The 20,919-nt window shown below is 38.6% G+C and overlaps 1 protein-coding gene across 1 annotated transcript in view; it reads right to left on the reverse strand.

The window, feature by feature from the left end:
- Positions 1 to 20,546, reverse strand: part of CERKL (CERK like autophagy regulator) — a gene marked incomplete at its 5' end in the record, with an annotated part of 149,243 nt that extends 128,697 nt beyond the window's left edge. The window contains one exon of the mRNA XM_082841519.1: positions 20,309 to 20,546. Coding sequence (XP_082697645.1) covers positions 20,309 to 20,546 — 238 coding nt within the window. The remainder of the gene's footprint in view (positions 1 to 20,308) is intronic.
- Positions 20,547 to 20,919: the final 373 nt, after the last annotated feature.

The following is a 20,919-nucleotide window of genomic DNA, read 5'->3' on the forward strand; positions in this document are numbered from 1 at the left end:
GTACAGGCAGAAACTAACACAACATTGTAACTCCACTGAAACACAACACTGTATACTCCAATAAAATTTTTTTAAAAAAGAATTTGGTATTATCCAACCTAAAAAAAAAAAAAGGTATGGCCTCTTAGAAAAGGGGCTGGAATCCAGGCTCTGCCTCTTACTACCTGTGTGACCTTGGAGAAGTTACTTAAACTTTTTGCAGTTTTCTCATCTAGAAAATGGGGATTATAATAGCCCTTACCTCTGACGATTGTTGTCAAGATTTAATGAGTTAATATGTAAGATTCTGGTAACAGTTCCTGGCACATACAATGTGCTATATAAGTGTTTACCACTATTATTATTATTACCTGAACTAATTCAACAAATCCTGGAGTCACCACACCAGTAGCTGAACTAGATAAACCATGAAAGTAGCATGTGTGACAGAATGGTACTAGGCAGGAATGATTAGAGGAGACCTCTTCCGTACACTTAGAATACAAAAATGCTCCGGGCTTGTTTTGAATTTATAAAGGTAACTCCTAATATTAGGGGGCATCCTGATTGCCTTCCCCAAAGCAGACTTGGAAACACCTCTCTTGTTACAAAGGGCCTACTAAGAAATTTATGGAATACGTTAGGAGGAGAAAAGTAGGAATTGAGAGAATATAGACAGTATTAGGAAGATACATTAGAAATAATAGTAAGACTTAGGTAGATTTTCATCACATAATCAAGACAGAACATCTTTTAATTGGTTCATTATGTATCCACAGTGGCCCCAAATGAAATGCTCAATTTATAGTGGCTTTATCCCATGAGAAATAAGATTGTTGTTCCTATTAGTTAACTAAAAAGTCTTTCAAATTAAGCAAAAAGAAAGGGGGAGAAAAAGAAATAATAATAAAAGGAGAAAATTACCAGAAGTTGACTCACAGGTCACTACTACTCTGATTCTAGCTAGGCACAAATATTTTGGGAAATATATCAAGTTCAGTTTGTATTCATCCTGAAAGGGTTTATGTGCCCCACTCACAATGCAAGTTCTTCATCAATTCCACCCCAGGATGGGACAACGTTTCTGACAAACACTAATGATGATGTAGTGTGGAACAGAAATTTGATCACAATCACCTGGCTTCATCACCTTGTAGTATTTTCCTTGGATCCTGGATTTTGTTATGGAAATGCACAGACTGTGCTGAGGAGGAAAATCTTAGCACACTCTATTACTGGCAGGAAAGGCTGCACACATCACGGCCCTGAGTACTGAAACACTAGATGGTGTGAGAACACACCAGCTCCGAACGTGACATTCTCCTTATTCACCATTTCGGTTCCTCAACAGATATGAAAACTATGCCACAGCAACAGTTTACGGGTGAAGGAGTTGCTAAGAATTTTTGACTAAGTGATGACCTATCTGTAAGCACATCTACGGCAACAAAACACATGCTAATAACCTAAGATACAGAAAGTAAAACCCATAGCATAATTATTCCAGAATATTCTCAAACTATAATGTCTTGTCCTGAAGGTTTCATTTGTGTTCAAAATCTTTTTGGGGAAAAAAAAAAAGTAAACAACCCTACATTTAGATGATCTTGGTGATAACTTGCTGTTTAGACCGTGACTATCAACAAACTCTTATTTAAAAACTTCAGACTCCAAAAACCGACACCATAAACTTCAGAAATTTCTGTAAGAACCTCCACAACTTTGTAGCTCCCTATTTTAGCAATGGTTTATACAGTGCTTCTCAAACTGACCTCCAGATGATTCTAGACCTTCTATGACACGAATCTAATGAGCTCTGCTTTGCTTTATCTATTGGGGAGGGAAGAGAAGGTGTTTTAAGATGCCCTTGGAACGAAGAGATCAAAATTACAAAAACCACTGCTTTAGTACGGTTGTTGGTTCAAGTAACTGTGCTCTCACAGTGCCCAGCGTATTCAGAGATACTAGGATGCTTGAAGATCAGGGATCCATCCATTTGTTTAAAACGCTCTATTTTCAGTGGACACTATATTAAAAATACAAAGGCAGTAACCTACAGAGACATGCTCAAAAGCCTTAGTATATTAGGATTTGGACTCTTCAAAACATTTTCCAAAAAGCTGTTGAAAGAACTTTCTAAAAAATAAAAGTGAGGTCTTCTTCTGCTCTTTAAGGGGATAGATGAGCTAAAATTGACACAAGTTCAATTTCCTTGTAATGTATTTTACAATTATATTATTTTTCCAATACATGCACGCAGTTACTACCTATACAAGATTATTATAATCTATCCCAGGTAATTAGTGCTGAGATCAGCAATTTAATGCCCTTTGTTTGCCAAATTTTTGTTTTCCCAAGGACCAATCCCACTCTATAAAGATGTGTTTCCAGGATACATATAATTACGCTGGGTATAACATCTGTTGCTTTGCATGTTCAGAGGCTTACCAAACCAAGGTAAGGACACGCTTCTACACCTATTTTAGGAGAATGACTGAAGTATTAAAAGCTTAAAGATTCAGCAGAAATTTTTTTTAAAAAGGCAGTATTTATCAAAAGCAAAAGCTAATTCTAATTTAAATATTTCCAAATAGAATTAACTCATCTCAGCCCTTATTTAGCTAAATGTTAACATGGTTATTATATCATGTTTCAATTTATGTTTCCTATGATTTCATATAGGAATCCTAGTGAAGTTTCTACTTCAGTTATCTTTCAGAAGCAGACCATCTAACCAAAAACATACCCCCTTACTCCGGGACAACAGAGAAAATAATAATGGTGACCTCTTTTTTGTATTTCACCCTTTCATAGCACAGTGGATTTAGATAACAGAACAGCATTGCACTTTCAAATGTAGGTCAGTACTCTGATTGTACCACAAAAGTGAATTGTTCAGACTTAAATAAAGCAGAGCGGTATCAACCCAATCACTTTTCTGCGTGGCCTTTTAAGGCTGCCCAATAATATGATAGTCCTAAGAACTTCCCAATATGCAAATATTTATTGGCAAGATTTACCAGGAAGATACAAAATGAACACTAATTTCAGTACTGAAACCTGAAATAAGCCCTTAATAAACGGGGGGAAAAAATCCTACACGGTCATCTCTCACCAAACATTTGCAGTCATAGACAAGAATATTGAAGTTATGAGTTCATCATGTTTTCAGAAAATTTTAGGACAAGCAAACTCATGAGTATCAGTGTATTCAGATGTAGTTTACAGTCTTTGAGATCTGCGCTTACTATTATATAACTAAGATTGCTATTTGGCCTGCATTTAGACTGATTAGATATGCCAAGTTCACACAGATTCAGAGTTGAGAAAACCTACTTAAAATGTTAAAAAAAAATTTTTTTTCCAAATCATTTTAATATGTTTTAGCTCACTTGACTCTTCTAACAATTCTTATTTCCTAGCGTTATATATAATTTGATGTAACCAACCATACATTAACTATTATATTAAAAATCAAAAAGAAACAAACCAGAAAAACCTCACCTGTTAACAGGAATTTGGAGGGAGGGGGTAAAACCCACTTTCAGGATTGGAAAAGATTTAGCTAAAGGAGTACTACAGTAAATCCACTTGTTTTGGACTGAATTGCGTCTCTCCAAAATTCATATGCTGAACTCTAATCCCCAGGGTGACTATATTTGGGCCTTTAAGGACTAATTAAGTTTAAATTAGGTCATAAGGGTGGTCCCTAGTCTGATAGGACTGGTGTCCTTATAAGGAAAGGAAGAAACACCAGAGATCTCTGTCTCCATGTGTGCACAGAAGAAAGGCCGTGTGAGGGCACAGTGAGAAGGCGGCCGTCCGTAAGCTAAGGAAGCGAGGCCTCACCAGAAGTCAACTCTGACAGCACCTTAATCTTGGACTTCTAGCCTCCAGAACTGTGAGAAAAAAGTTAATTTCTGTTGTTTAAGCCACCTCATCTGTGGTATTTTGTTATGGCTGCCCTAGCAGACTAATATACCTTCCTTCTTTAGCTTGTCCTAAGTTTTCATTTCCTCTATAGAATCTCTAAATTTTCTACACCAGGTGGTGACCTTCTGTCTTATCACAACATCAAGCAAAGTATGGCAAACAGAGAAATGATTCATTTTCCTTTTTTCCCTTCCAGGTTTCAATATTTCCAAATGTGAACACTGAAGACTATTGAATGCCAAATGGAGAAAAAACTTTAAATAATTACTTAGGTTATCATTAATTAGAACGCTAGAGTTATATTAGGAGGACACTAAATTATTTTAGGTGGGAATTAATCAAGATAGCAAGGGATGCAATGCAGCCCAGAAATGACAGATGAGGGTAACTGAGAAACTTGTGTAAGATTTGAAAGTGCCACTTACAATATTTTTCATTTTGCCTTCATACGGGATCAAATACAAAATCTCTCAAGAGTCCTTGACATTTTTGCTCCCACTCGTTCTTTAAAAGTTTGTACTGGAACTAGAAACACTTCCTCCTTGAGCTTCAAAACTTAGGAGGACCCAGCATAGCTACACCTGAAAAGTTAAGGGTCAAGACTGACTCAGGATTAAGTGGAGAAACAGGTCAGTTTGAAAAGGTTCACCAAAGTCCAAAAGTGACCAACTAGAAAAATGGCCCTTCATCTACCACCACACCTCCCCACCCACACCCACACCCCCGGTCTCCTGCTAATGCTGCTCCTAACACAGCTCTTGCCTGGGAGCTCAAGTTCTGATTTAAGGGGCTGAGGGAGGGCTTTAAGAAGGTCCCATATGGAGGAAGAGTTTGCCCCAAGCAAAATGCTCCCCCTTCTTACCACTTACCCTAATGCTTGTCCTCTCCTGCAGTCACACATGATTTAAGAGTCTCAGAAAAGGGCTCTGGAGTATGGAAATCAAAAAGAGAAGAGAAAGAAAGGGGGACAGAGCTTATTCTGAGAATTTTTCTTATAGTAACAACTAGACATTTACATTTTGCTTTTCTCCTATTTCATTTTAACCCTAACCATTTTTAAGCTAAACCATCTTCAGGGCATTAAAATACCATTTCATGAAAGCATCTGTCTGAAATTAAAAATATGTGGTACTGAATTTAGTATTTTGATGGCAGAGTTAAATAAAATTATACAAATAGTTTGTTTATATTTTTTAATAACTTATTGTGAATATCAATATATCATCATTTAAAAAGAAAGTTTCCACAGCTTCTGTTGTTCTTAATTAGTTTCTGTATCTTTGCCTTTCCAAATCTAAAATAAGTTCCTGATATTACATTGGTTTCTATATTATCATCTGTAAACTTTGAGAGGCATTATTAAGATTCAGTGGTTAACAGAACTATTTAATTTGGAAATATGTATTAGCCGAAGACACCATTAGGTTTATTCTCATATATAGGGATCAGGGAAACAAAGGAAAGAAATCCAATTATTTAAAACAGTAATCCCTTAACACTGGGATTTTGTTTTAATTATAAAGAGTGTGTCTTATTAGAAACAAAACAAAGCCTTGTCCTTTAAGGGAGAAGCCCCATGTTTCTCTAGTGAACATGCATGCAAGATTTCCTAAAGAATGCTTCAACAAATTAATTTTGCTATTCTTCAATTTCCCGTGATATAACTGACTTCTTAAAAAGAGCATCAAGTAAACAATTATGAGCCCACCTGTTCATGATATCATACCAGACACCATTCGAAGTTAATGAAAATAGATTTCATTTTGTTTCCCGCTCTACTCCACCATTGATAGTATGACAAAATTCTCTGTACTAAAAACTAACAACAAAAAGTATAGGCAGTGATAAGTATTAAAATGGTAATTGCTAAATAGTCTTTATCCTTCAAATAGGACTCCAGATATACCCAGTACCTGAAAACCCTTTTCATGAATGTCTTCCCCCATCCCCATGGTTCCTCCAGTGCCTTGCATAGGGTAGAGGTGTCAGAGGGGTAAGAAGCCATGACTTAAAGTAAATGGCCTGCCCTACAAGAGGCAAGAAAAGTCATTAGGGACTTCCCTTAGTTGGTTCTACTCCCATGATACACAGAGCAAAACTAAAACACTATTTGAGGAAATTACACCCCCTTTGGGTCCAGCCCACTAACCCACTTAAATGGCTCAGTGTTGAGCCCAGAAGGCTGAGGGAAATCTTTCTTTCTCAAGGGACATTGAGGCTCCTGGCTCTCCTATTTCAGACCTAAGAGAAAGCTATTTAGGTACTCAATACAGCCTCATTTGGGCTTTATCACTGAAACTAAAGCTTTCAGTCATCCTGTCACCCCTCACAGAATTGAGTTTTGGCATGGAAGGCACACAGACATCACCAAGGCCAAAGCTGAACCCAGGCAGGTCCAGCACCTAAGGTACCTGGCAAGGGCATCAGCTCAGTTTCAGCCAAGAGATGGTAAGCAGGAGACAGAAGGTTGTCCTAATGACAAGTTACCCAAGGGACAAAGAGAGAATAAGAGCAGCAAGGGCTACTGAATGAGCATGGAGATATAAATGATGACACACTTCGAGTCTAAAGGAGTGCAACAGCTGATACATAGAAAGCAGATGAGTAGGAAAAAAACTGAGTGTTCTATTATCTTAATAACATAGGCAAGATTAAGTACTATACCTCATGTATATTTACTCTATTGGGTATCAAGTATGTAGGTAATACAAAATTTTATAGACAATGTCCTCTGATACAATAAAAGGAGTTGGAAAATCTATTTATATATTTTCCACTGGAAAACATGGACAGATATTGCTATTCAAAGTCCTGTTTTTCATTTTGTTGATGTTCCAGGTTTAAGTACCATGAGTACATGGTCATATTGCTTTCTTTGAATAAGTAGCTATGACTTAAGAAAGACATTTGAGGAAAGAGAGGAAAGCAGGAAAGAAAATTCCAGACAATGGGAGTCTGTGACCATTGCTTCTTAGTCAAGGTCATACCAAAGCAAGTAAAAGAAAGGATCCCACCCGTAACATAATCATTGGCTTATGTTCTCTAAACGTTCTTCCAATCTCCTAGAGGAAAGATTTCATAACTTTATTGAAAGTTCATTTCCTTTTCCTTTGTCTGCCCTTACACATCCATTGAAGATTAGCAATTAGCAAAGGATATGAACGGACCAATGATACACCACAACTACTGCACACTTTTGTAAAATTGAAAGAATAATTTCAGAACCATTAGAAAGCAATTTGGGACCTAAAATTTTGGATGCTAAAGGATCCATTAAAAGGGCACTTTTCTATTTTAAAGTATCAATGACACATCATGAAAAGAGATTTTTAAAATAATGTGCACAGACAGTTCAATTACTTTCTGAATTATGTCATAAAGCTGAGTCAAAATGTTAATTAATATCAGTAATAAAAAAACAGAAAGTGAGCTTATTCTAATGAAATACTGTAGATTTCACATTAAAAAGTGACTGACAGGTCAAATTCTAAAAAAGAAACTGTAGATATCACCACAAAACTAGCAGATGTTTCTTGGGGTCATTTGTACAAAAACATAAGCATATGTTAAAGAAATCTGACACTATCATGGAATCAGTTGGTGTCTAAAATAATAGCAGCTCCTTATGGCAATATGGTAATATCCGTATCAAATGCACAACACATTATGTTGCAACAGTATGTGCAGACAAAAGAGCATCAGTGGCAGCGATAATGACCAGTGCTTTCATTAAGGTGAAAAAATAAAATTAGAAGGTTATATCCAGGGCATAATTTTATTTAACAGTAAACTGAACGTGATAGACAGTATGTTGAATTTTCCGAGTTTCCATTTAACTGATTTTATTGAGATTCTCATAAAAGCAGAATATTAACCAAATAAGAATACTAAATTTTTTCTACGGGCCTCCAACATGGGTTTTCTTCAGTCTACCCTAGAATACTGAAGATAGTTATTTTCAAAGCTAATGATAATACTTGGTTAGTTTAGAATATGACCAAGAATTCTTCACTTCAAAATCAATGGTTTCAACCTGGTGTCCTATATTCAGTAAAGAAATAGGTAACTGCTGAATCTTTTTAATGTAAAGCAGCACATAATTTAGTAAGTGTATTATCAGCTTCAATCTCAGAAGTCTAAGATCCTCTAGAATATTCCTTGTTACTAGTCATATCACCCCGAAGTATACAATGTACACAACGAACGGATGCTGATTAAATGTTAATGAACAAAGGTCTTTGAAAAGTCAAAATGAAAAGGCATTTCATAGCTTTACATTGTTGGGACTCATGTTGCGCTCTAGGAAATTTAGATTTGAAAAAGCACTTAGAATTTCAATGTACATATCGTCCCATGCAGATGAAGTGGATGCAAAGTGAGTCTGTACACACCTAACAAAGTATCCAAGTACCAAGAAGATTTGAGTAAAAGAGGTCCCCCCATAAGATGTTTCCATGGCATGAAGCTCAATAACAGAGTAGGTTTGGTCCCAGTGTAAAACATTCAAACAATATGGAAAATGATAGATTTGTCTTCCATTCAGAAGCTAGGATATCAAGATATTTTTCCCCAAAATATGAAAAATGCTAATTCAAAGAAATGGAAATAATGATTTTTAGAGAAGGATGTATTTTTACTTTTAAAATGAGTGTATTAGAAATCAAATCTCATGACCAAAATGTATCCACATTATTTAGTTTAAATATTTAAATATTATCTAAAATAAGTGGGCTATGAATGGGACTTCAAAAATCCATTATGTTCACCAAGATTTCAACTGTAACGAGTTTTCATCTGTATAATGAAAACCACAACAAAACATACTATCTGGACTTTACACTTTCAGTACATGGAAACATGCCTAAAATATAAGGAAACCAGTACACTCTAACAGTTGTTCAATTTTATTGATCCTATTCTTCCTGCACAGATGGGCACTAGAAAATACTTTGAATTATGTGTTTGTAACATTTTACTAAGCTTGAAAGTTTAATTTGGAACAAATATTATATTTGCATTAGACAAAAAGATTTCATGAAATAAATGAATTTTTTTTACTTTAAAATGATATAGAAACACTTTTTATACATATAAAAATTGACATTTAACATTATTTCACTGTTTTTTTATATTTCAATAATACCTAAACATTATGGTTGTACAAAGATAACTTTATTTACCAATTTTTAATGAATAGTGTTTTCTGAAAATAGCTTTAAACTTTTTTCCAAAGTAGCCCCAACCTAGTAAGAAAGGGCACAGAAGGAGAGCCCGAGGCTCATGGAAAACATAGATCTTACACTTGACAGGGTTCAACTAATAATCCTTCAAGAGCAATTTCTCAAGCTTATGCATTCTTCAAGCTTTCCATTTCCCTTCTGTTTGAACATTTTGCTAGTCTTGGCATATTTGATTCTTGGTAGGATACATTTCGAGTGAGATAATTCTTAGATTGGCAAAATAAGAAGCAATTTTAGCTGTGTTCATTATCCATTCCATTGTCCAAGCTAAAAATCTCAGCTTCACCATTGTTTCTTCCCTTTCCCTCAAACCCCACATCCCCCAGGTTCTATCTTTGACAATACCCCTTTGCACCTGGCCTCACCTCTCCTCTCCATTCTCCCGGCCAAATACACACCATCTCCTGGATCTTCTGGGGTACTGGCTACTGAAATGGACTCCATTTATAATCCATCCTACCCCCATGGTTGTCTTTCTAAAACCCAAACTCACTTACTTTAAAAAACAAAAACTTGATATCCTCTGACACTCGGCCTTTGCCACCCTTTACTCAACCCTCAGTTTAAGACACCAACTTCCTGGCATGATATTAAAGGGCCTACGCAAACTACTGACTTACACAAAGGACTATCATCTTCTCCCATGAACATACACTCTCCCCACAGGCTATGGTCTTATTTTCCACAAAGGTCAAAGCATTCTTTCCTGATTTTTCCAAAATATTACTTCCTATAATGGTTTCCTTATTCTTTTGTGCTGCCAACTCCTAATCATGCTTCAAGGCCCACATGCAAGTTTACCCTCACACCCCTCTGCAGCTTTCCCTGACCTCCCCCCAGCCCACTCAAACAAAATGATTTTCTCCTTTAGCTACATTTCCTTGGTTCTTTATAATGCCTTGTAAGTAATACCTCAATGGCACATAAAATAGACTACCTAGTTATTTTGCTGATTAAGTCTCCCTGCAGATTGTGAATACTTTGAAGCAGAAATTGTGTCAAATTGATTGTAGCATCCCTGAAACCTATCAGATACCCTAGCACATAATAGTTGCTCCCTAATATTAGGAGGAATAAGCTAAAAAAGTGAATTATTTAAGGAGGAAAATACAAGTTAAAATTATGCCGAGATACCACTTCTTATCTCAGATTGGTTTCTTAAAACAAGGTCTGAAAATATACTCTTTTGAAGAAACTGCACAGAAACAGGTACCCTCATACAATGACAATAGAAAAGCAAAACAGCACAATCCTTTTGAGGGAACTTGGAAATATTTAGCAAAATTATACAGGCAGAAAGTAGATGGGAAACCTCTGTACCTTTCGCTCAATTTTGCTGTGAACCTAAAACTGCTCTAAAAAGTAAGTCTATTAAAAAATGACATAGATACTTATTCTTGAGTCAACAATCCCACTTCTAGGATTTTAGTAGTTTATTCCAAAATAAATTTTAGTAATTTATTCCAAAAATATACTAAAAAAAAAAAACATGACAAGGTTTTTTTTGTTACACCACTATTTGCAATAGCAAAAATGACTGGAAACAACCCAAGTCTTTCTATAGAAAGATGGTTCAATAAACTATAGTACACAATAGATTATTGTGCAGATATAAAAAGAAATGATGACTCTCACTATATACCTCTATCAAGTGATATACCAGGTATACTGTTAATTCAAAAAAATCAAAGTGCAAAAAGCATATATGGTACACTACCAAGCACGTAAGAAGATGGGTAGGGGTGGGGTAAGGAGAATAACATATGTACATGTTTGCTATATAAGAATAAACCAAAAAAATTAAAAAGGCTTACCAATAATAGGAAGGAAGAAAAAGAGTAGAAGGGGCACAGATAAAAATTATACTTCCCAGGATATAGCTTGTTTAGCTGATTTGATTTTGGAACCATATAAATATTTTATATAATTACAAAACAAAATTGGATTAAAAAGAGCAATGCCCAAAAATAAAAGCAAAAATGAAACAAATAATTCTGCATATTGAGTTGGAGGCATAACATCACAGATAGGAATGATTCCAAGTGTCTTTAAGACACAGTAATTTGACTATACATAGCATATACTCTAAGTGGTATGTCCCTAAGAGCTACAACAAAATATTACAGAATGATCTTAAATGGCTCTGATTAATTATATTATTGATGGTGGCATTGGTGTTGGTATTCTGTGATGTACATTTATTGCAGGATAAGGCAAATCAGTAATGATATTGTTGCAGTCAGAACACAGGATTTTTTTTTTTTTTTTTTTTTTTAGAACACAGGATTTTAAGGGTAGGAGCAAGAAGACGAAGTAAAAACCTTTCGGTCTTGAACTTTTACTGGAAATAACAGCATGATTCCACGGCGCATTTTTTTCTTTCGGAAAAAAAAATACATACTTCCTAGCTCTGCTTTCAGAAAAACCTAGGAAACAGGACCACATAAGGGAAGTTCTAGCAATGAGCACACAGGTGCTCAAACTGTGGTCTCTAAATACCATTAGTCAATTTTAAAAATTAGGCTTCCTTGATGATAGGCATAAAATGTTCAAGATGAGCCTGGAATATCTTGCCACTCCAGAAAGCAAAGAAGCTAATAGAGACAGCTGAGAGAATGTCAAAAGGTCTCAGAAGTCAGCCTGGGGGGGGGGGGTTCTCATTGGTCCAAAAATCTAGAATTGGGGCAGTCTGAGAATTAGTAAGAACAGTCATTGCCGTGAATTGAAATATATTTAAATAACTGAGCTCATAATGATAGTAATAAACGTTATTGGTCGCAGTGGTTGCTGTGATTTCTCCCTTTAAGAACTTGCTTTTCTGCTGCAATGAACGCAGTTAGCTGACAGCCTCCAGCTACTGGTGCCTTTAGGATCCACCTCAACTTCACTCTTCCCAGGCAGCCCCCAGTCTATGACTGAACACGACTAGATTTGGCCATTTCTGCCTAAGACAGGACCCCTAATGAGCAATCTTTGCTCCCAAGCTCTCACCATAGGTAAACAAAGACTTTATCAGATAAGCACCATAGACTGAGGTTCTCCCTGACCCTGCCTGCTTCATCCCCTCTTTACAGGTGTCAGACTGGCATCACAGTCTGAACGTTATCCCTCCCAACCTGCTTCCTGCCCCTTTTATCTTTCACAGACATTCGCCCCCAACAAACCTTTCATTTTCCTATGAAAAACTACAGTCCAGACAACCCAATTTGTTCAGAAAATAAGTTATAAGGAAAAAGTTAAAAATGGAGAGGAATCTGTGGATTCGAAGATATAAAAGACATAGCAACCAACTGCAATATGGACCTTATTTAAACATTGATTTATATAAAAAAGAGAAAGAAACAATCAGGAGACAATGAACACTAACTGAATATTTAAGGATAAAGAGGATTATTTTAAATTGGAATAGTGGTATAGTGACTATACTGGGTATCATATTGTGTACTATATTTTTTAAATCCTTATCTCCTAGAGATACATGTAAGATGTTTATAGGTGCAATTATATGATGTCTAGGAATTGCTCCCGATTATTCCAGATAGAGGGACATATGGGTAGGGCATAGATGGAATAAGACTGGCCTTGAAAATTGTTTAAACTCAACGTGTCACATAGAGTCTCACCACTCATTGGGTTGAACATGGAGGCTTATTATATTATTCTTTCTACATTTGGGTATGTTTGGTGTTTTCCACAATAAAAATATTGGGTTTCAAAAACTTTGTCTGTCCCATTTGGTCATTTACTCAGGAAGTAGAAGCGGCAAGAGAAGTGGAACATGCTCTCTACAGTGGAACTGCCATGAAGGTCTGAAAGAAGTCAGATGATTTTGTTGTATTAAGGTTTATTATTCTGATTTACCCCTTAAATTATCATTTCTCATGTCAAATTTCATGTGCTATTTCTAGAGCAATATTAATAGTGGAGATGGTAGGCATTACTATCTAACTCTTATTCTAGATATGAAAATAAAACTTTTAATGTTTAAAACTTTTACTAAAAAAAAAAAGGTTTATTGTTTTGGTTTGGACCATGATGCTGCACTGTCAGTAACTCGGACATCACACAGACTCTTGAAGGCATTAGGGAGAACTCTTTCTTACTGGACTGAGGAAACAGCATAACCTCCTGGGTACAGTGTAGACTCTGGAGTCAGGCTGCTTGGCTTGGAATCCCAGCAACTCCATTACTAGCATGACCTTGGACAAGGAACGTCACCTCTGGGCCCTAGGAATAAAAATCCTGTCTGGACTACATAGTCTTGTTCGGAAGATTAAACAAGATAAGACACCTAGCATAGGACCTGGCAGGGTAAATATCAATAAACGTTCACTATTTTCAGGCAAACACCGGACACCGAGGCATAGCAGCAGCAGTAGTTTCCAGGACACTGTGTCTGATGAAAATCTTGGAATGTACATAGGAATTCCCCGATGCCAGCTGGTACGTTATTTTAGACATATCTGTAGGCTTACCATAAGTCCAGAGCACTATGCCAAATGTTTTTTAATATATGCATACCTGCCCGCCTGCTTGCCTGCCTGTCTCTGGATTCTGGCATCCTTTATACTAAGGGTCCTCGACTTCTAGTTCACATGCCAAAAGTCAGCAGAAGGTTTAATTTCCTTCAAACTCCATTTCCCTCCCAACTTTCCCTTTTAACTCGTCACTTACTGATCTTGGAAAACACAAGAGCATATAAAAAGCCATGGCTACCAAGAGTTTCTTCCCTTTGCCCACCACATACCTGACCAGAAGTCACTTGCTCAGCATACGCTACCCCCATCATTGGCATAGTACTTCTAAAATTCGGGCAGGAATACAGTCATATGGAAGGAATTAGAGAGGCCTATGCTGAGGACTTTGATGATGTTTGTAGATTTGTCAATATTTGAAATGTAATCTAATAACCTAGTCAACTAATGGACTAGGCAGGATTAGCAATAAGGTTCAAAAGGAGCATTCTAGTACTGAGATCACAATCAATTATATATTCTATATCCCTGGCCCTTTAAACAAGGAAGTAATTTCCCAAATTACAGAGGGCACAAAAATGTCCAGTCTAGGCAATAGCATCCTCCTGTGTACCCAACCTATCCGTTGACCCCTATTATCTACTGCCGTGGCTCTTTGGTTCTTTAGTTCCATCATGTTCAGACTCCTGCAGTTCACTTCAGGTCCTCCTGCTATGGCGGATCCCATCTGGATCAGCCTCTACCGACCTTGATCCAGTTTATCTGATTTGCAGTTTGTACGTCCCTTGCCTTCAATTGCAAGTACCATTCCCCACTTCTAGGAGGATATTTTTGTGCCAGTCGCAGCCTCAAATACACCCATGTGGAGGAGACCGAGAGGAAGGGGACACAAGAGTAGACCAGTTTTTAAAAGTGTTTGTCTTCAGATGGTGCCACATGGCTGTGGTATATTTATGAACAACACTGGGATGCAGACTTTCATGGGGTCAAGGTACGCAAGCTAGGACAGTTATTTCAAATTTATTATCCCTATAGTAAGAAACAGATTTTTTGCCAAATTTTAGTTTACATAAATCATGACCGTGAGGAATAAGACTATGGTTTTAACAGACAAGACTTCAATTTTACTGTCAGCCAATTAATTCACAATAACAAAAGCATGTTTTTGTACTCACAAAGTACGTTAAAGGGTTCTGCCACTTGGGCAGCTCTGGACTCAGTTGTTTTATCTTTAAATCGGCAGCTCAGATTATATGGTCATATCAGTTCTATGTTGAGATTAATTACTGAAAACTGTACCTTACTATAAAGATGCAAACCCATGCCTGGGAATAAAGGGAATAAACGTTTTCAACTCTTCACGGGTCTATGCATTAGAGCTACGTTGTCCAACGCGATCGCCACTAGCTGCATACGGCTATTAAATTTATTAAAATTAAATAAAATTTAAAATTCAGTTCCTCAGTCACACTAGCCATATTTCAGGTCCTCAGGTGCCCCAAGTGGCTGGTGGCAACCGTATTGGACAGAACAGAGCATTCCATTAGTGCAGAGAGTTTAACTAAACAGTCATGCTTAGAGATTCATTCTATATTTTGTTTTCCTGTGTGGACCAATTTAAGAAAAAGTTAATATTTATACAATATGAGCTTTATACAGTATTTATACAATAGGATAACAGACCTGTCAAAGCGTTTTAAAACGTTATAAACATTACATGCAGTTGCCTGGTAAGCTTGATTTTTCGCACCCAGCTTTTAAAAATTCCTTCAAATTTGACAGCTTAGGAATACACTAATAATTTTTTTAAAGAAGTATTTTTCTTCTTCATATGTAGACTGGTGAATCAAAGCATCATGTTTTACTGAGTAATTAGTCCTTCAATAATTCACATGAGTAATGGGTCATTTCGGGGTTTAACCCCTGCTTCCATTATTTCTGACCAACGGTTTACCGACAGATGTCTCACTTTGGATGTACACAACAGAAGCCTGGGATCTGTTTCACGTACATCTGTTCCCAAACAGCTCAGGCAGATTAATACTTAGAATGGACCCAGCTCTGCTAAGTCCCATGTAATCACTAACTCTTGTTGTTTTAAAATTGATTGGTTTTTTTCTCATTTTCACATTTTTCCACATTACCTTTCACGTTGCAAAGTTTCCAGCAAATGAATGTCTATATAAACTTAAAGGACAAGAAAATCATAAACTCCCTTATAAAAGAAACACTTTCAAGACCTTATTTTGAAGCCCAGCTTTTTCAGGTTTTTCTGGTTACTGCTCTAATTAAGCTGAGCTCAAAGTCGTGGTAGGAATAACCCTTTGGAAAAACACAACATGAAATGGTATAACCTGACGTAGTAAGTCTAAGAATAATAAGAGAATTGTAAACCATAACTAAGATTTGAAACCTTCACCGTATTTTTAAAAATATTTAAAACATAACATTCTCATGCTAATCGAACACACTGTAAGATCCTTGCCCTGAAATTTAATAAGAGGGTACAGGAAATGAAATTGAAGAAAGGATAAGCTAGTCCTTTTGTCCATCATGAAAAATCTGCTCATGACTAGCCTTATCCCACTACTTTCTATCAGAAAGTGGTTTCTTCCTTTCCAAAGACAGAACCTGTGCTGAGGTGACTGCCCACCTCTCATTATTGTGTCTTGAAGCTAGGGAAGGGGAGCAAGAAACTTGGCCCGTATTTCCCAGGCGGTTCTTCTAATTAGAAATTCATTAGGGCTGTGAAGCTTTGGTGTAAAATACACGTCTTCCACACACACCTGGCATCTGATCATTAAAACTTAACTCAGGTTTATTACGATGTCCTAACACCAAAAGTCTATAAAAATAGGTATTTTCTTTAAAATGCAACTTCACAGAGTTGATGGTTCTTAGAGATCATATAATGTAAACGCCTCATTTTGCAGATGAATAAACTGTCACTCAGAGCAGTTAAATGACTTGCCTTAAGTCAGTTACACCCACTAGTTGTAGACAAGACCTCAGGCCCCTTGGTGCACTCCTGAAACCCTTCCTACACCAGATGGGAGATTACAGACAGCCGAAGTGGGGTGCCTATAAAAGATCCTGTAGTGCTTTTCATACTTCAAGGTGCTATTCATTAGTAAATGATAAAGGTGCCCAGTGTGAGATAACAGAGACTTGTGGGCATTTGGCATTCCAGTCATAGAGATCCCTAAATTAATCATTCTTAAGTGTACTAAAATATGAGCTTAACATAGTCTAAGGCTATGCATTACTGACTCTCCCTACCAGTAGCTTTTCCTTTACGGGAAAATCTCATAACCAGGTCTCACAGTACAGTAAGCAGATTCTGCATTGGGGATACACAAAAATGCTTGTACCTTCTGCTTCCATCTAACGTTTCCAACAGAAGTTTACCACTTGGTAAGCGCACGTTCCTAGAAGTCTGTCCTCGGTTGAGATTTAGAACAATGCCAACAGTCCATCAGTGATAATTTTGAAAATGTTGAACTCTGAAAATATCTGATCCAGTAACAAGCTAAGGGCTAAATGACAAAATACACATATTGGTCTATGGCATCTGCCCATACCCCCTTTCTGAGTCTCTTCTCAATTTCTGACACCTCACGCCTGGTCCCAGGCACCACATAGGGGGCTAACAACACTGTGGCCTGCTCTGCCTAGACAGGGTCCCATGACCCAGACGTGCCTGACCTTTCTCATTTGGCCTTAAAATCCTCATCTGACCCCTCTCCCATTTCTTCACGAAAGGTTTCTCTCTTTCCTAGAGCACGGAGAGCTAACTTGGTAATTAACATGAATAAACTCATACGATTCCACAAGTAAAATGACTGTAATTTGAGATTCCAATAGGAAGATCATTAGGCACCATGGCAGGCGATAATGAAGATATTTTCTGAATGGATGATGCCCTTTTGTATACAGTTTGCTTACAGATGTGACATACTGGTCAATCTATGCCCTGGTCATAGATTGCTTTCTTTTTCCAACTTACAGCTGAGCAAGATGGAACCTTCTCACCATGATGCTAACAATGGAGAAGTAAGCCAACATTAGCTGAAGAATGTTTTGTAAAAAGAGTTCTAATGCTTTAACAAAAGGGGAGGGGGATATCTTACAGGTGATGAGAAGTCACTATTAAGTAGCAGTGTAGTAATCAGATTATAATGCAATGGGCAAAACTAAAGTTCATGAGACCAATTAACAAATTCATTCACGTAACAAATGTTTATGTCAGGCACTCTTCAAAGCGCTGAGAGTAAACAAAACAGATGTCCTGAACATCTTCCCTCTTCTCATGTAGATCCTGTCTCTGGGAGCTACACCATCAGTTCCCCCCAGTTCTCAGGCCTTCAGATTTGGTCTGAACTATACAACCAGCTTCCCTGGTTCTTCACTTTGCAGATGGCATACAGTGGCATATCTCAGCCTCCATAATCCCATAATCTCCGATTCCCATAATAAATCTCCTCAAACATATATTGGACTGTGTATTTTTTTCCAAGGTTCTATTTCTCTGGAGAATCCTACTACATGTCATTATAAATAAGCCAAAACCCACAGAATGCAGAACACCAAGAGTGAACCCTAATGTAATAAACTATGGACGCTGGATGATAATGATGTGTCAATGTTCATCAGTTTTAACAAAGGTACCACCTTGGTGGGAAATATTTATAATGGGGGAGGCTATGCATGTGTGGGGAGCAGAGGGTATATGCACCTTTTTCTTAATTTTGCTGTGAACCTAAAACTGCTCTAAAAATAAAGCCTATTTAAAAAAAAAAAAAAACAGCTACTAAGGCACTATGAGGTTTAAAAACTGAGTGGTCTTGCAAGCATCTCATATGATGTAATAATGCCCAGCAATCCGACCCCACCCCTACCCTTTCCTGGGACAGCCAGGCACCGGCCAAGGAGCAACAGACATGGTCTCCTCCACTACATCCTCCCACACCACGTCCTCCCAAGTATGGCAACCTTAAGGTAGTTTTTCCTCCATTTTCTGGACCAATTTCATTTGTCTTTCACCACACACATCTAAGCAAATTCCACATCAGAGAGTATTTCTCACATTTAAACATATCTCTCAATACCTCCTTTTCTTTTCCCACTCTTATTATTTTACTAAGTAAAACATCTCTTGGTTCCTCCTACAAATAGTAGTGCTTACTAAGGTGCTAGGCTTCTGGACCTCCAATTTTCGGGGCCCAAAGTGGTTTGCATACTAGGTGTTAGTTACAAAGAAAGGGTGGTATATCTAAATGAAGGAAAAGAAAACCAAAGTGTTTTAGGTCAAAATTACAGATCAACACTTGCCACCTTTAGAGTTATAACTGTCGGGATGTCTTTTTAAACTCTACAGCCAGGAATGCTAATTAAGCCTATTTTTCCTCCATCACCACTCAGTATATAAAACAGCATTTTTTGTCTTCATGCCATTATTTGACTTTTCGTGTACCGGTATTGCAACACTGATTTGAATACCTCTCATTGCACAATGTCTCCTTTTATTCCTATAGTATTTCAGCTTCATTGTAGGTTAAATCGACTCTTGTAGGCCAATTTAAACTCTAATGGTAAACTTCTATGTCCCCAAATTCAAACAGACTTAGAAACTAAACAGAATAACTCTATGTCCATATCCCTAGCTTTTAACTCAAAGGTTCTAGAAAATACTCCACAGCTTGGTTTTCAACACACCTGAAAACATTTTTAATTAAAGTCAAAGGCAGTTTTAGTTAAGTGGGTCAACAGGACACCTGCAGCAGAAGCAGAATTCCCACTCAGAACCAGCACTGGGTCCCTGACTAGTCTGTTTTGTTAGATTTTTGTACACGAAACTGTAAAACAGTGACATTTTTCTATTCTTTGAGGTAAACAGTGCATTGTGTCTTGTTTTCCAACAGGGGAAGGCATTTTTTAAAATTTCATAAGTTAGCATTTAGAGGGGACGTGTACCACATCCCAAGGTTTTCCCCTAAATCATCTCTAAGACTTGACATAGTTCTATTGTACAGAATTATAACACTTTCTAAATAAAGGTTTAGGTCAAAAGGCAAATACACGTAAACAACAAGATGATTCTAAAGTCAATATTGAACACCAAAAGTTTCTAGACTGACCTTTAGACTTGATTCTAGACAATGGCAAGGAATGTGAGGGATGGAAAAGTCCAGAGAGACCAAAAGTTGGGGTGAAACTTTCAGAAGTCAGCAAAATGAGAGCTGGATTTGAAACCCACGTGTAGGTATACTCGGTAAAATGCTTATACTTTCAGCGTTACCGTCAGAAGTTGACGGAGTAAAACTTCAACTTGGAGGGGAGGAGCAGGTGACCTTCCTGCATCTGGAAAACACCTCCCCTTGCGGGGCTCAATTCTTTCTTCGGCGTCACAGAGCAGAAGCAGAGTGTGACGCAGGTCCCCGGATGGCACCCCAGGCGGAAAGCCAGCTGGGAGGGGACAGGTAGCGGGAGGCCCCTGGGGGCGGCGCGGGTTCTCGCCTCCTGGCGGGAGGGAGGAGGCGGCGGCTTCTGGACGCGGTAGCCCGCTGTGGCAGAGGCGGAGCTTGCAGAGGGACTGCGCCGGGAGGAGGGTGTGGGGCCGGGAGAGCGAGGAGGCGCCGCGGGGGGCGAAGACGCCGGGACCTTCTAATTGGGACCACTCACCTGTGGGGCGCTCGGGCTGGATGGGCTGCCACCTCAGCGCCCGCTCGCTCAGCACCACGTCGCAGCTGTCCCTCCGGATCTCGAAGATGCCCCGGAGCAGAATCAGCTCGGCCGTCGACTCTGGCTGCTGCCCTGACGCCCACAGCACCGAGGGCACGGCGTCCGCCGCCGGGGGCGCCTCCTCCTCCCGGCAGCCCTCCAGGGCGCTCACCCTGCCGCCGCGCCTCCCCAGGGGCATGGCGGAGCTACCGGCTGGGCCCGAGCCAGGGGTCCGGGGAAGCCTTTGGGGGAGTAGGTGGAGCCCGCGGCAGCCGCGGCTCTGGCTGCGTCCGGCGCTGCCACAGCAACCGCGCGCTGGGCAGAGACCCAGGAGGGAGGCGGGGCGGGGCGCGCAGGTGGAGCCGCCCTGACCTAGTCCGCACCTTGGCCCGCCAGCCTCCTGCCTCTGCCACTTACTACAAAAAGACCGCAGTCCAGGAAAAGGAATAAGTGGCTCTCTCCACCTAGTCCCTACAGTTGCTTGAGATTTTGCGCACTGCGTTACCCGCCAAAATATAGGCCAGCGCTTCTCAAACACTGACTTGCATACTCACCCCCTGGGCATCTTGTTA

Source organism: Leucopleurus acutus, assembly GCF_964270905.1.
Source record: "Leucopleurus acutus genome assembly, chromosome: 6".
NCBI classification, from domain to species: Eukaryota; Metazoa; Chordata; class Mammalia; order Artiodactyla; family Delphinidae; genus Leucopleurus; species Leucopleurus acutus.